At 37.8% G+C, this 16,843-nt stretch overlaps 1 protein-coding gene, 1 long non-coding RNA gene and 1 pseudogene across 2 annotated transcripts in view; 2 read left to right on the forward strand and 1 right to left on the reverse strand.

The window, feature by feature from the left end:
• Positions 1-1,222: 1,222 nt before the first annotated feature.
• On the forward strand, positions 1,223-5,721 carry LOC117554917 (annotated as a pseudogene).
• An 81-nt stretch (positions 5,722-5,802) lies between these two features.
• On the reverse strand, positions 5,803-9,315 carry si:busm1-57f23.1 (uncharacterized protein LOC368621 homolog). Its single transcript, XM_034229507.1, has 5 exons — positions 9,051-9,315; positions 8,675-8,887; positions 6,469-6,620; positions 6,275-6,376; positions 5,803-6,046 (listed from the first exon to the last, which is right to left on the reverse strand). Exons 2-5 carry the CDS (start codon positions 8,760-8,762, stop codon positions 5,948-5,950), a joined length of 441 nt encoding a protein of 146 aa, XP_034085398.1. The 5' UTR covers positions 8,763-8,887; positions 9,051-9,315; the 3' UTR covers positions 5,803-5,947.
• A 6,800-nt stretch (positions 9,316-16,115) lies between these two features.
• LOC117554915 overlaps positions 16,116-16,843 on the forward strand; it is a 48,610-nt gene continuing 47,882 nt past the window's right edge. Inside the window, exon 1 of the long non-coding RNA XR_004570335.1 lies at positions 16,116-16,250. This is a non-coding gene — a long non-coding RNA (uncharacterized LOC117554915). The remainder of the gene's footprint in view (positions 16,251-16,843) is intronic.

Below are 16,843 nucleotides of genomic sequence, written 5' to 3' on the forward strand. Positions count from 1 at the left end.
AGGAGTTTTACAGATGTTGGTTTTGTGATCCTATCTCAAAGGAAAGTTTAGTCTGAATGCCAGTAGAGTACATTTATTTTACATTCTTACTGAAATATTAAATAACGGCATTACATGTTATTGTCAACTGGGTTTGAACTGAGGATGGACACTTAATTGTTGATTAATTATCTGACACAGGTATGTACAATACATTGTTAAATGTTAAAGTACAAATTCTTAATTACAACATGGTCCAAAGATGTTAAAAAAAAAGAAAAAGATAATTGTTAAAATACCAATGCCATTGCCACCAGAAATCACTTACCCTGTTCCGAAGAAATGTCCCTTAATTGACTTCTTTAAGCCCTTTTTTAAAGACTTTATATGAAGCGGTCAGGAGTATGGGCCATTATTATCTGAGAACCAAACTAATACTGCACATATAACGCAGCTCATCACCTGCATATTGTTTCTAAGTTTACAGTAGCTGTCCAAACAACTGTAGCAAAACAATATGCATTACTAAAATTACACCATATCAATGATGACATGAGACATGTTTCAACACAAAAGTCAAAGTATCTTCTTCTCAATGTTAACTTGAGTGAAAGTCATGTTTAATGTACATCAATAAAGTTAATCCAACATGTAATTGGGAAAATGTGTATACAATTTACGACATGTGCTGTGTTCCTATTGGACAGAAGGAGCAAAGACATTTGCAAAGACACTTGAAACCTCTAGGTGTTAACTAGGGCATTATTTACTGTTTGTATTTACCTTTGTGTTCACAGTGTATTTGGTCTTTTTGTAACTGTTTCATCATTTCATACAAGGACTTTCAGTAAAGAATAGCAGTTTTTCCATTTATAATGCATCATGAGTTATTTCTGATCAAGAAATCAAACGTATACATGTATAAATTCATGTCCATACCTATTTCGAGTTTCTCCCTCCGTTAATTTCATTTAAGTTAGACCTCAACTCATTTTCACGCATTTTGAGAAAAGGTCTTTTATGGCTCTCTGAGCCCACGGACCCGCTTTAGTAACACTAACAACTACCAGGGACTTACAATACACAACATCCCCTTAAAAAGACTGCTCATACTAGTGTTTTCAGATGCAACCAGCAGATAAAGGTTGCTTTGCTGGTCGGTTGGTCTACAAGAATTCACCTACTCATTAGCAGTCAAGTTTAGAAATTTGGCATTGAAGTGTTTGTGCGATTGTGTGAATGCATGAGTACGTGGGATTTTCAAATGATATGTTGGCTTTTGAGTCAAGAAATGTATTAAGAAACAAAGATTTAAACTAATTAGGACAAAAAGAAGACATCAAACAAAAAACAAGTGCAAACAGATTTGGAAACTAGAAATGAAAGACTTCCACCAAGGCCATTTCCATACGAAATAAATGTGTGTATCTGCAAAAATGATTTGGATCTACTCAAAATGTAATGGCCCATGCTACATTCAAGTTTTATGCTTATTGGGGCTGGAGTTTTCCACAATCTTGCTGACAAATAAACCAACAAACTCAACCAATAGCCTACCCTGCTTTCATAAAAACATGATTTGTGATATTGGGCTATTTAAATCATTCTGGCGTAAATTAGAGATAAGAGGTTTAACGATCACACAAATGTTTGTTTGTAGCCTTTATTTAACCAGGTGAAGCCCCTTGAGATCAAAAGATCTCTTTTTCAAGGGTGACCTGCAGGACATTAGTTACACATGTAACATAAAAACAACAGAACAACAATAAGGATGACATACAACATAATGTGCAGGGTACAATTACAAACTCTATTTACAGTGACAGGTACCATGAATATCAAACAGCATGTCAGCCAGCTGAGTTTTAAAATGATGCAGGGGAACCAAAGTGCTCAGTTTTAAACATGTTTGCAGACTGTTCCAATGTAGTGGAGCTGCACAACTAAAAGCTTTCTTCCCTAAGACAGTCCTAGCATTTGGCACATTTAATAAAACAACATCATGAGATCTCAGGCAATATGTACTTTCAATTCGTCGAGAGATCAGAGAGCAGATATAAAAAGGTAGTTTACCCAACATGGCTTTGTAAATGAACATGTACCAATGACTGAGCCTCCATACAGTTAGTGAAGGCAGACCTGCCTTGGCATACAGGGTACAGTGATGAGTAAGTGCTTTACAGTTAGTAACAAATCTCAGGGCACTGTGTTAGGCGGCATCTAATTTTTCCAGGCAATGGGCAGGTGCATTCATATAGATCAAATCACCATAGTCCAGCACAGGTAAAAAGGTCACAGTGACTAGCCTTTTCCTGGCCTCAAGTGAGAAACAGGATTTGTTTCTGAAAAAGAAACCTAGTCTAACCCTCAGCTTTTTAAGCAGGTTATTGACATGAAGTTTAAAAGTAAGACAATCATCAAGCCAGATACCTAGGTATTTATAACTGGTAACCACTTCAAGTACTTGTCCTTGCATAGTAACAATATCCAAAACAGGCTCTGGTATCTTTTTAGCTTTAGAAAAGAGCATTACCTTGGTTTTATCAACATTTAAAAGAAGCTTAAGCTCAGCGAGCTGAGTCTGAATAATGTTAAAAACAGCCTGTAATTTAACACCAGCCTCCTTAATGGAGGGACCTGCACAGTACATCACGGTATCATCCGCATAAAAATGTAAAGTAGCTTCATCCACATTTTCACCTAAACTGATATATATAGAGAATAAAAGTGGACCTAAAACAGAACCTTGAGGAACACCATTAGCAATGTTTAACCACTCAGAAGACAGCCCATCAAAGTGAACACATTGGGACCTTTCAGAGAGGTAGTTCACAAACCAACCCACTGCATGGCTGGATATGCCAATACTGAGTATTGGCAAATAGCTTGGCTAACAAAAAATATATACATCAGAGCTTTAAATAAACGTCAAAATAGAACTTATTTTCTACTGCTTATTGTCACCGTGTGTCTCTACAGGTACACATAAAGAAGGTAAGTGAATCCTCCATCACAGGTGTTTACCAAATAATATTGCACAATTGGTAGCCATGTCTGGTAACTGGGTCTTCTAATTAGGTTTGAAGGTTGAGGAACCTTACTATTTGGACATTACATCAAGAATTATAGAGGCAAATAAAGGTACATTTGATTTATTCAACACAGTTTCCTTGAATCATGCTTTTATCTGTGTAAATGCGTGCATCTTTTCACTTTGCTACTATATTGTCTTGTCCAGCCATCAGCCATAATCTGGTAGAATGACCAGATTGGCTCCTTCAAAGAAGAGGAATGCAATGAAATGCTCGAACGGCTCATGTAAATGGCCAAAATCCTCCAGTGGACTCGTTGAAGTGCCCTACATCTTCAGCGATTACTTCTGTAGGGACTTAGGAAACCATTCATGACAATTCCAATAAAGCATTTCATCGTTTTTTAGAAAGCGTTGTTTTGTATACATTCCAACAAACTGACATTCTACTTGTTTTCTTTACAGATGACGGTGAAAAGGACTCCATTAAGGAAGCTATGGACACTTTCCACAAGAAAACCTGCGTTCGCTTTGTTCCTCATCGTGGCCAATCTGACTACCTCAGCATTGAGAGTGAAATGGGGTACGTAGAGGTGATTGGTCAGTGTGATGAGTTCACTTGTCTGCCAGGATACAAACCTGCTGTCTCCCCGTCTTTTACGGTCCCGTAGGTGCTGGGCTATCATCGGCAGAGACGGAGGGAGGCAGTTGGTTTCTCTGTCCGTGTATGGCTGTTTTGATCGTGGGACCATTCAGCACAAGCTCCTCCACACACTTGGCTTCCACCATGAGCACACTAGGAACGACAGGGACCGGTACGTCCGGATCAGCTGGCAGAATGTTCCATCAGGTAAGACTTAATTACCAAAGCAGCCACACTTTTACAACAGTAAATCAGTAGGAAATGGAAACATGAGTTTTCTATGGTTTATTTTTGTTTTTGTTGCTGCTCCCTTAATATTTAACTCTTCTAATTCTTATTCCCTTTCGTTGTACTCACCATAATAGGGCTTGTATATAATGTCATAATATTTAAGGCTAGTAGCAATATTAAATATTGAGAAGGGCTGCTGACTGATATTAACACACTAAGCCCTGGCAACACATCACCCCTACCCTCATCCACCTTCACTGGCTCCCGGTCAAGTCACGCATCCAGTACAAACTCCTCCTGCTAACTTACAAATCTCTCCGCTCCCTAGCCCCTCCATACATCTCTGACCTCCTTCAGCCCTACACCCCCTCTCGTCACCTGCGGTCCTCTGACAAAGGGCTGCTCTCCATCCAGCGCTCCAAGCTGAAAACATTTGGCAACAGAGCCTTCAGTGTCGCAGCCCCCACCCTCTGGAATTCTCTCCCCTGTGCAATCAGGAATGCAGACACTCTGGACACCTTCAAAAAACACCTCAAACACCATCTGTTCACTCAGGCCTTTGGCCTCAACTAATATACAGTACTCAGCAACCTGTTCCTGTTTTTGTTTTCTTCAGCCTATGTATCTGTATGATTATTATTACTTTTTGTTTTGTTACTTCCCATTGTAAAGCCCATTGGGTTTCGTGAAAGGCGCTATATAAATTAAAATTATTATTATTATTATTATTGATCAACACATTAGAATAAAGGGGAGAAGATAGTACTAGTGATGTTTATTCTTACTAATATTCAAAAGGTGTTTGAGAGGAGGAAACTATATTTCAGAGTGAAATAGCTGTGAGTCTTAGAATTACCCTTTAAGACTGTTCCCTATGTCAATGCATGATCAAACTTTATATACATTTTATTTGTCATACAGTATGTTTTGATCGATATGTACATTTCTACATGTTTTGTGAAAAGTATTACTAGGATTTTTTGAAATGCAAATATGTTTTGTTCCACAGCGAGTGCCAACAACTTCAACAAAATGAACACTAACAACCTGATTATTCTTCTGTTATGCATTATGGAAGGTAACCTCTCTTTCTGTCCTTAATAATTGTCATTCATCTATAAGGTTGTTAATGTTGTCAGTTATCTGCAAACACTCTAACCTGTATTTTATTTATATTTGTTTTAACATTCGAGGAGATGTCAATACAACAATGACTTGTTATCACCAAGGTGTAACCCTGTTTCCTAAAAAAAAACATAACTGTTTGTTACTTTCCCATTATTTATTTTCTTTTCTTCTCTAGATCTTTCTTTGCATCATCGTTTGGAGCAGACACCATTGCTCCCATTCCAGATTCCTCTGTGCCAATTGGACAAAGGAATGGCATGTCATATCTTGATATCCTCAGGAGTCAGGATCAATAGATTATACAAATGCAGTAAGTACAAAAATGCAGTAAGTACAAAAATCCTTAAAGACAATATAATCCACTGCTTTCCATTAAATATATTAAAATGATATTTTTAAGGCTTTTCTGCCTTACAGAATGAACGTCATTCAAGCTAGCATCATGCATGCCGTTTATGATTTGTATTCTTTTCATTTTGACGTTTTAGTTATACTGGGGGATTTTAATGTTTATATTTTGGGAACAGATTTATGCTCTGTAGTCACAATGCATGATGAATGTACGCTCTTTTAATTTTTATGACATATGTTTTTCACTTCAGATGTGTAAAAGCGACAACCATGGCTTCGCGAAATATCCCGGAAAAATTATTCATAAATGAAATTGTTGGTGTACTCTAACCAAATAAAATATAAAACTGTAAACTTATGAACAATTGTGTTTTTTACCTGTTGTCTATAACACCCTAAAGTGCTCTCTTTGACAGAAAATAAAACCAAACGAAGTCAGCTGTCTTACAAACTAGTTTTATTGAGACTATGTCATTGTTACAAGTTACTCTGAACCACACCCAGCACTCAACATTTATTCAGAAAAATAGTCAACATTGTATCAAAATACAACAAAGCTATACAAAGCCCAACTATATAAAAAGTTAGTCCTTTACCCTAGGAACTTTGCTGCACTTGTGAGACTGCAACTCATGTTTGTTGTTGCGAGGGTTGAATGTCACCACAAAGTGGCAATTCACACGCTGTGGAGAGGGATAACAAATATATATTAGATAGGAATTGGGAAATCTCCAAAATGGAACTTAATGGAAAGGGCAACAGGTTATGCAACTTGTGTATTGTAAAATGAGACAGAAAAGCATTATTGTAAATGCTGAGTGCAACACACGGAGCTAATGCTGCTTTACAAGACTTTATCTTTACAAGACATTATTGTAACAAATGTGCAAAACGCACACTTAAACATGTACCTTTTTCGCCAAACCGCAACTCTTCAATTCGTGGTTTTCAGACTTAAGGCACTTGGTTTTTACCAAGACTGCATCAATCTTAAAGTTGATCACATTGGTCACCTAATAACATGAGGTGACAGAAGTATTAGATTGTACGACACTGTAATAGTTACATCGTGACGCCATTTTGTGTTGAATAGCATTTTACTAACCTGAGTCTGAGCGGCGGCGATGGAGTCTAGTTTGAACAGCTTCTTGCTCGCGATTTTTGCGTTGTACTCTTTCACAGCGTGTTCAGTTGCATCCTTAACCTCCTCTGACTCAAGATTCCTTTCAAACCAGCCACCAAGGAGAGGCACTTTTTCTACAAGGAAATCAAACATGTTAATTAGTAAGTGAAACGCACGTTAATGATCTTGCACGGATTGAAGCACATTCTTACAAATGCCCTCATACACTGGTTCCAATATCACAATCAGTCAGTGTTATTATGATTCGATATGCTCCATTTGTGGGTTTTTAATGATCCTTCATCCTGAAAATTAGCTGTTTCAGCCCAGAACATCATTCAAAGACTTGGAAACTTTAGTGGACCAAACCCAGGATTCAGCCAGTTCTCTCACTCTGCCAAACTGTCTTGACTATTCTGCCATAATGAGCCTCAACGATCAGGCCAAGAATATAAAGAAGGTTTTGTCAAGGGTTAGGGTTAAGGCAATTTTGAGATAATGGTTGCAGCTTTTGTACATTGGGTGGATCAAACAATCAAAAATTAGGCTTTTTCTGTTTTTATTTTTATCAGATTTTAGCCACAACACACACTGATGAAGCCTTAGGGGTGTCAACGTCACTGGGTCAGTCCACAACTTACGTACAGACAAGATCGATATCACACCTTCTCAATATAAACGTTTTAGCATTGCAATTGTGAGCATGTTAGCCTGCTGATGTCACCAGGCTGATCTCATGCAAATAATTGGTAACATCATCCAAATATGTTGTTTTATACGTTTCAAGCCTATCTTAAGAAGTGACAACGCATTGAGTGAAGACCAGCCATGTATCAGTTGCTGCATGTTCCATCCCTAACCTGTTAAGCTCTGAAGTTCATTATGTATTGTAGTTCAACAATACAACAAAGTTAGCATTGTTCAAGAGTGCAACAGACCCCAACAAACAGTTCCTTACAATACACTACAAGGACACCATTATTTTCAACCTAAAAATTTAATTGAGAATGCAGTTCTCATGATTTGCTACTGTACAGACAGGAAGCTGCTTCTTAAATACTTAACCTTTAACCAAAAATATCTATAGAAAAATAAATGAACTCAATTTTAATCCCATTGAGTCTAAACAAACCATAATATTCTCTGCTCTCCTAAACCCTTTTTACTCACAGCAGCCAAACATTTGATTAAAATCTCCTTAGTGGCCATGATTGATTATTTTTCACTCCAAACTAAGCTTCATTCTGCCAATGTAAACAGCATCTGAACAATGACGGCGTTCTGTGACTGCTGGCTAAACCAAAGCTTCTGACTCACTATACCCAGCCAGAGTCACCGTCTGAGTGGATGCATGCTAGTTGTTTTTCCAGTACAACGTGTACTCCTGCCATTCTTGTTCGTCTCAGATGGCATCATACCAGCTGATCGGAATAAAGTAGCTCACTTCCTTGAGTTGTTGTTGCCCATATTATTTATTTCGCCTTTATTTTCTGTCAACTATTTAAATAGTGTATTATAGCTATATTTATTTCCTCATTTATCTGTAAATGTGGTTATTTGTATCATTGCATTGAGGCAGTAAAAGCACAATAGCTAGAGTCTACATATAGATAGCTGGTTTCATAGATTGTTGGTCATGACTTTAAGCTATCCTTTGTGTCTTACAGGCTCTGTTATGTTCCTATTTCCTTATACAAAAACAGAACAAAGGTTTTCCCTGCTGAATATCTTTACATAATCACAACAAGCAATACACTGTGTTATATAATAGAATCGCATAATCACAACAAGTATTACACTGTTATATAATATAATCGCAAAGACACTTTATCATACTTGCTCTACTTGATTCGACTAGGCTTAAACTCTATGTATAATCAAAGTTATTAATCCAAGACTCATCTACGTAATGATATCAGGACAGTATTATAGGGAAGTTATAGACTGCCTCCTTCAATTCACTACATATGACTAATGTATTGGTAGGTTTGTAATGAGTCTGCTTCCTGATGTATGTAAACATTCAATTTGAACACCTTTTAAAACAAATATTAAGCCGCAAAGCCTGTCAACTCAGATATGTATAAATAACATATTCAGACTAAGTCAGTTTATTCTCTGTATTATCATATTTCTCATCTAACTTGTGACTCCCCATGTCATATTTCATATAAATATCAGTACTTACTTGTTGTGACGGCTTCCCCCACAGCCACATCTCCCAGACACATCTGGAGAGTTGACAGACATATGAACACAGCCAACGGGAAGGACATCTTTACTTTAAAAAATAAAAACACCACCAAGCGTGCTGGGCTCCTCACAAAGGAAAACTGGTGGAAGTTCCTCAAAAAGGTTTCAGGTGAGCAGGATTCTCGCAGATGTCCTACAGTGTTTAAGTCTACAGAAAAAACAGTAACAAAGAAAAAAAGAAAAGGAAAGAGATATTAGATATTAGTATTGAATTTGCAATTGAGCCAGAAGAAGACATTACAAATGCTGCAAAAGAGAGAAACAACATAAAAACACTTGAGATTTTTGATATAGAAAAAAGAGTACTTTACCTAGTGAATGCTGGAGAAACACTGAGCCAGACTGAGGGAAATAGGGAGTGTTGTCGTCAGGGAATGGCAGCGGCTGTTCAGCATTTAAGCTGTGGTATGTTTAACAAGCCGGTGAAGACCACACCCACCATCTGCCTGGCAATGACGTCATGCAGGGATTTAACAACCATCAGCGGCTTGGGAGTGTGTGAGACTGGGCACAGTGAATAGGTGTCAGCTGTGTGCCATTGTGTTTCTCTGTTTGCATTATTGTGTGCTATGTGGGTGTGAAGCCTGAAAGTGTCATATGTGAATCTGAGCATGTACATTTTTTCAGTTGCTTTACAAGAGTGAACAGGGCACTCTGGTGCAGTGGGTTTCTCCTGTTGGCAGGCGGTGAGTCACAGACAGTGCAAACTGTGGCACACAGCAGAACCACATTACACATCCTTCTAGAAACATTAACTTCCTGTCCAGAATATTTGTTATCATGTGAGGGGTTATCTGTTCGGTTAGCAGCAATAAAATGCACTCACGTCAGCAAGAACGTAGTGGAATTAATCCACTAGGACTAGGGGTCATCATTTATAGACGTGGTTTACAATCCAATACAACCAAACTGCATGCTATATGAAGTTTATTTGACTCAATTTTAAACATTTGGTTAACATTGAAAAATAAAAGTACGTGGCGACATCATCCCTTGATATGAAAAGAGCAAGATTTGGGTTGAATAAGGGAATGTTTATTTGATCAATTAAGTTAGATAGGGAAGCACATAACGTACGTAAATCAAGTATGTTACGCAAATTAAGTTGCATTCAACGTTGACTTTTTATACGGAAGTTACAATATGTTGACTTTTTGTTGACGGGAGGGTTGGTTGACATTCAGGGATGTTATTAATTTGCATGTATTTTGGCATATTTAAGTTTTATATTTGCATCGTTTTCGTTTGCGCGCTCATAGCGCATGCGCAACTTTAACCAAAATGCTCGTTCACATCAAGCACGTCAATTTGCGTACACGTAACAGCACCGCACGTTCATGACAGCATGGTAATGATTTGTTATTATGATGGATTTGATATTAACGAGGCGGCAGTTAGCAGCTAGCGGCTAGCTAATTATGCTAATGTACACATCAATCGTTATGTAGGCTACTTATATTACGCTGTAACAGGATCTAGTGATATCCAAGCAACAGAGCTTCATTTAGCATGAAAGAATGATTGCACTGTATATATATAATAATATATACTTAAAATAATAAGTAATATTAACTTTATTTAATACAACATTTACGGTACAAGATTTAATCATACAGCCCATGTAGTATGATAATGAATTACAGCAAACATGTGCAAGATATCCATTATTACAGCTCCGTGGGATGGCAGTAAGACAATATGGGTCCGTTCTTATTGTGCATCCATGGGTAAAGATAAACGCAACTCACATTGGTTTCTTAAACAGCATCTCTGTAAACTACGTGTATTCACAGAATTTCACTCTCTGCCTTTAACGGCTCGTTGTAGCTCCAATAGCTCCAGGCCCCACCCTCCCAGTGTGCTCTGATTGGTCGGGACACGTAACATGAACGTGCCGGGCGGCGCGGTCCCGTGGGTTAGATGCGCGTTCATAATGCAAAGGGAAATAACTCTCAGAATAACGTTATTAGCACATTTTTACAACTTGAGGAACGAATGTTTTTAATAAGGGCTATATAAAATATTCGTTCTGGCCAAACGGCGGTACTACACTTCCGTTTAGTTGCCAGGCCCGGAAACACTTTTTCCTATTGACTTACATGGGGAAAGAGTGGTCTGTAAATCGTTGGATAATTTTTTTTAAACTAAATAAACTACCCGGTATGAACACTTGTAGGCTATAGCCCTTATTAAAAACATTCGTTCCTCAAGTTGTAAAAATGTGCTAATAACGTTATTCTGAGAGTTATTTCCCTCTGCATTATGAACGCGCATCTAACCCACGGGACCGCGCTGCCCAGCACGTTCATGTTACGTGTTCAGTACTACATGAGTTTCTCTTTACCCATGGATGCACAATAACAACGGACCATATCGCCTTACTGCCAGCCCACGGAGCTGTAATAATGGATATATTGCACATGTTTGCTGTAATTCATCATTTGTAAAATATTATACTACATGGGCTGTATGATGTCAATCTTGTACCGTTAATAAGTTAATAACTTAACTTAACGTTAATAAGTTAATATTACCGACGTAGATTAACGTTCCTGTAGCTTCTTATTGCACTTGCAATTGTTTTAGTTACTTGTGGGCTACTTAACATGAATAATCACAGTTACTATCCTTTTTCTCCATCACATTTCAAAAATAAATAGGCTATTGTTATTTTAACTCCACCACAGTAATCCATCATCAGCTTTACTTTTTAGATCAAGTTTTAACTCACAATTGATCATAACAGGCTTCAACATATACATTTTTATATATTACCCAGTGGTTTCATGTACAACCCACACAAGTATCATGCTAAATGAAGCTCTGTTGCTTGGATATCACTAGATCCTGATGTCAGCGTAATATAAAAGTACATAACGATTGATGTGTAACTTAGCATAATTGACTAGCTAGCTGCTAACTGCCGCCTCGTTAATATAAATCCAGTACCATGCTGTCATGAACGCGCGGTGCTGTTACGTGTACGCAAATTCACGTGCTTAATGTGAACGAGCCTTTTGGGCGGCGTGGTTAAAGTTGCGCATGCTCTATGAGTGCACATACGGGTACTTCTCAGGCATGCCGGGTAATCTGTGACGTTTCGCTCTCTCAAAAGTTGGGCCATTTTGTCATCATGCGCTAATGAGCAAATCTCATAGGAATGAATGAGGCCCCGCCTCCCACGCTGTATCCAGTTCTTATTATACATCCATGGGCTAGCTAGCAGCACAGTAGAGTTGCAGCATAATAGACCGTTCGTGTTGGATTTTGAAAGGTAAGAAGACGTTTAAAGATGTATATTGCGGATATTATCAGCACATCTGAGTCAAATTAACATGTGTATTAAAGGATGTTAGTGGATTCCGTGAAGATTATCCCTAAATCTACTGATTTAGGGAACGTTTACATATAACAGATTAGGCTAGGATTCCGGATAACGTTAGCAACACACGTTAACCACGAACAGCCTATTAATCCGTTCTCTTAATGTTATTTCAACCCAACGTTGTGGAATTAGAGAAAAGGGGCTTCTTAACGTGCTTTATCCGGGGTGGAGGGGTGTAGTTCACGTTACACAATAATAAGGAAGAGAGCTATGTTTGCGATACATCGCTATTGATATGGATTTAGAGTGGATATTTGAGACTTCCAAACAGTAAACAAAAACGTAATTTATGGGTGAGTGTTTTTAGCAGAGCCATATAATGTCCTTGTGATTCTGTTGATTATTACCTGTCTGTATTATGTTGCAGCTCAGCTGATTTTGGATTGATGGCAAAGGGAGAGGGACTTAAGTGAGAGTGAAAACACAAGGTAAGTTTCAAGGTAATGTCAGCAATTTCTCATCCTATAGGTTGCTAGATGTATCTAACCCTTTCTCCTGCCTTTGTCTCCCTCTTTCAGCACAAGAACCCCAGGGGGATTCAATGGAGCCTGAAGACCTGCAATGAGACCCTCACCCTGCACCTGAGTCTCAACTCCCAGAGTTTTGCAAGCCTCTCCCTGTTCCTTATTTTGATTAAACAGACATTAAGCTTCCCAATGGTGTGGTCTTCGTTTTGTGAAAAATATGATTACCTCACATATGTTGTTGTCTTTTGTGATAGTTAAATTGCTCCTGCTGACTTGAGCCAGCCATTCTTTCTTCCTCTTTGTCAGTGGGGAAACTTTTCATGTGTACTCCTTTCTCTGAGCGATTGGAGCATCCCCAGGCAGCACAGCAAACCATGGGGGAGACTATATGCCAGGACAACACAGAGGAAAAGGCACAGACAAACTGCATGATATGCTATTCAATGTTTATTGAATTCCATTTATTTACAATGGATGTTCCTAAAACAACACATTTAACATCATCATCATGCTGCTGCTAGTCCTTTGATAGTCACCTGTTGGTCTCCTGTCCTTTCTGAAACTCTTCTATCTATATGGCGCTGCATATAGCTATCTGGGTTTACTTTGTCTGTATGCTATTTGGTGCCAGCATTGTAGGCCTACATCATGTTTATTGGAGCTATTTGCTGAAAACAGCTTCCTGCTGCTAATAAGAGAGGTGACACTGAAACGAGCCAAAACAATGAGCTAAAAGAGGCAACAAGTCGAGTAGGAGTTTTGTGAAAATCCTGTGTGGGTCTGTAACTGTGAGCAATGCTTAACAGTAAAATGACTATGATGAATACAGTATAAAATGGGTAGCGGAATAATGCATTTTATTCCATCAACCTTATGTATGTCAATATACACTGTGATTTTGTGTGGGCTATTTGAGGGGAAGGTAGTAATACTCACTTTTATAACTAAATGTCACTGTACATATTTTGTTTCTTTAATTCTCATGAAACGTTCCACTCTCTCAGTTTCGAGTCTTGACTGTGTGTTTTGTTAGTTGCATGAATATGTCGTTTGTCTGCAATTTGGCAGAATCAAAAACCTGTCAACAGATTTGTATGAAACACTTAATCAGGGAACAAAATCTGTGTTTCAGGTTCAGGCTTTAAACACTGTGAATAGGTTCACTTCCATTACTTTATCCATGGGAGAAAGTTGTACTTTAATAGTGAGGGCTTCTTGTTCATTAGCATAGTTCTGCAAAACACCAATTAAAATAATGTTTCAATTAGTTAAAAGGTTCTAAACAGCATATAAACACACTATACTATACACTCAAATATGCCCGCAACAGCACACAATTAATCACATTAGTTAACTGCAAATAAGATTATTTTACTTTTACTTTTGACTCCTGTATGTAATGAGTAAGTATTCCCAGCAGAGGGAAGCAACACCGTATCACATAATGCAACAGGTGGTAGAGGAGGCTAAATGAGTGCATTTCACAGCCATAAAAAACAAATACAGTCAGAGAGAGGAAGATGGACGGGCAGTGATAAAAACAAGTAGCAGATGTAGTTCATTCCAACAAAACCACAAACTGCAGCCTCAAACATTAAATAAGCTCTTAATGAATGCTAATCTGACATAACCAAAATAAAAATAAATCACTTTGTTAAGAGAATGTACAAATATGTAAATGACGTGTCACTAAATTCTCTGGTTGGTTGGGATTTGCTGTTCCTAATGACACTTTCAGGTCAGCAGCAGTAAGGGGGGCTGCTGGATTGGCTCAAAATAGAAATCCCCCTTTGGACAAAATAATGACATCAGTGTTGCTTGTCACACGAGTTGGCTGGACAACAACAGCCACTTTTCTTTTCTTTTTTTATTGTTTTAGTCCAGTCTATCTAGGTCAAAGGTATACATACAATTGATACAAATAATTTGCCTAAAACGGAGTAAACAGCCTCTATGGCGCTTTCATGTTAATTATATGGCTTAACAGCATTTATTTCTATGGTCAAACCTTGTATCTATGCCGCTATAGGGGATCAAACTGTCGAATCAGCACTGTGATTTAATAATTGAGAATTTTCTAATCCATTATGGTAAAATTCTGACAACCAAAGCAGCAGTTTGTTAATTTGTTAATTATTGCCCTTTTGTAATGTGTTAACATATTTTACGAGTTATATTATGTTGATACATGTACAGTTTTATAATTAGATCAAATCCTTTTCATTTTTCTCATATCAAATTGTAACTCTAACGTATGATTGCTGTGAAGGCAAGTTATTGAACCTATAAAAATTATGTAAAATTCTGATAATATGTATAAAAAGGTGCTATTTTGAAGCATGAATAGTGCTGTAAAATGGTTTGACAATTTAAAAGGCACTCCTGTACAATGCAAACCAATATGGCACAACTACAATAGAACCCTACCTTTGTGACGCCCAAACGCCTTTGTGTGTTGATTTTGTATCAGATAGCTGCAAGGCTGTATTGCGGCATCTGACTGTTACATTGACAGATGTGTTTTCCCAGCACATTCAAGTAGGAGGATAAAAGGTCAGTGCTTTCGATAATGAGATGCTCCTGCCATGCAATTTATTGTCTGCGAAAGCATAAATCACTGGAACCATTAATGTGTTTAATGTGTTGTACTCATCACATAACAGGTAAGCTACATAACAAATACATAAATAAATCAGGGTCCTGTCTCATAAAGTAGAATTAACAATAAATATATATATATATATATATATATAAATATAGCAAATGGACTAGCTTATTGTTTCAAAAAGAGCTATTTAAAGCCCACTAAAATATGTTTGGTTGAAATTAATGTAGGTGGTCGAGGAAAACAGCAAATGTGGATTATAGTGTGTTTTTGTGCACATTGACAACACATTCTACTCACAATGTATTCCAAGTGCTACTTGTCCTTCCCAGAAGAAGGCTGAAATGTAAGTTATAATATACATTATTCAGTATATATTAAATATACCTAACATTTTTCATCAATGTTGGCACTTGTCTTTTTGAAATCATTGTCTCCTCTTTTTATGTCAAAACAAATCATCAGTAATCAAAAGGTTACTTAGAATTGGATTACTAGAACAATTATTAAATAAATAAGAGTGCATTTAAAATAATATGGAACAAGAACAGTCAAATAAAAATGTAAATCAGTGGTGAAGTGGCATGCATACAGTAATATCATTATGATATACACTAAATTCACCATTAACTAAGACCGCGTTAATTAAAATTATACATATTTTAGTACATTTTTGGCAGTTTTCTACCAACCATCACCGCCTTGCTGAACATTCCCATGAAAACTGGTGCTGCGGGAGGCCTCCATCTGTTTTTCTCTGCCACATTCCTCAGACCTCAGACCTGGGATCAGTGCTGACAGCTCAGCCTCTATAATCCCTTTACAGTTAAGACCCGCCCACTTAAACTGGATGATTGACAGCCGGCTCCTCCAACCAGTCGGCGGCAGACATGTCTGGCCTCCTTCCTCCCCGCCTCCTGCTGCCTGTCCGACTTTGTTTCTCTCGTGCCCCTCTGTAGTCCGTCCTGGGGAGCTGAAGAACAACTCGACAAAGTCCCAACTATGGAAGGCGACAACATAATAATGCCTGTTTGACTCGGGGAGATTTTCCAAGGTAAGTTTGTTGTTTTTGAACTGTTAAAACAGGGGTAGTGGGAATTAGCAGCTAGGAAGCTGCGCGCGTGTGGGGCGAAAAGTTTATCCGCCTCACTCACCCGGGACAAGAGGGAACAGAGGGAAGTTTACTCCAATGTTATTCCATGGGGATGTGTCAGGCTGCGAGCTTACATGTTGCTCCCTCTTTAGCTTCTTTGGCACCAAAAACACTTGTGACATTACATGTTTTCATATGGTTTATAGCAATGTCTCCCACAATGTCTCCCACATGGCAATATTCTATAATGTGTGTATTTTATTGTTTGATAATTATGAGCTAAACTGGGGTTGTTTTTCTTACTTGTTGATTACAACAGCTGTGTTTTTGGTCCAAATGTATTCTTATTGAACGTTATAGGTCGATAATTGCACCATAAAGCACATTTAGTATTTCTGGAATTTAGATTTTTAAAGAAAAAAAAAAAATATATTTTTTTTTTGTTGTTGAACTAATGGATTTGTAAAAACATCTTCAATTTGATAGACTTATATCCTTTGTGTTAATTGTTGGCAAGTGTGGTTTCTGAGCTGTATTTTTTAAATACATGCAGC

Source organism: Gymnodraco acuticeps, unplaced genomic scaffold (assembly GCF_902827175.1).
Source record: "Gymnodraco acuticeps unplaced genomic scaffold, fGymAcu1.1, whole genome shotgun sequence".
In the NCBI taxonomy this organism is placed as follows: Eukaryota; Metazoa; Chordata; class Actinopteri; order Perciformes; family Bathydraconidae; genus Gymnodraco; species Gymnodraco acuticeps.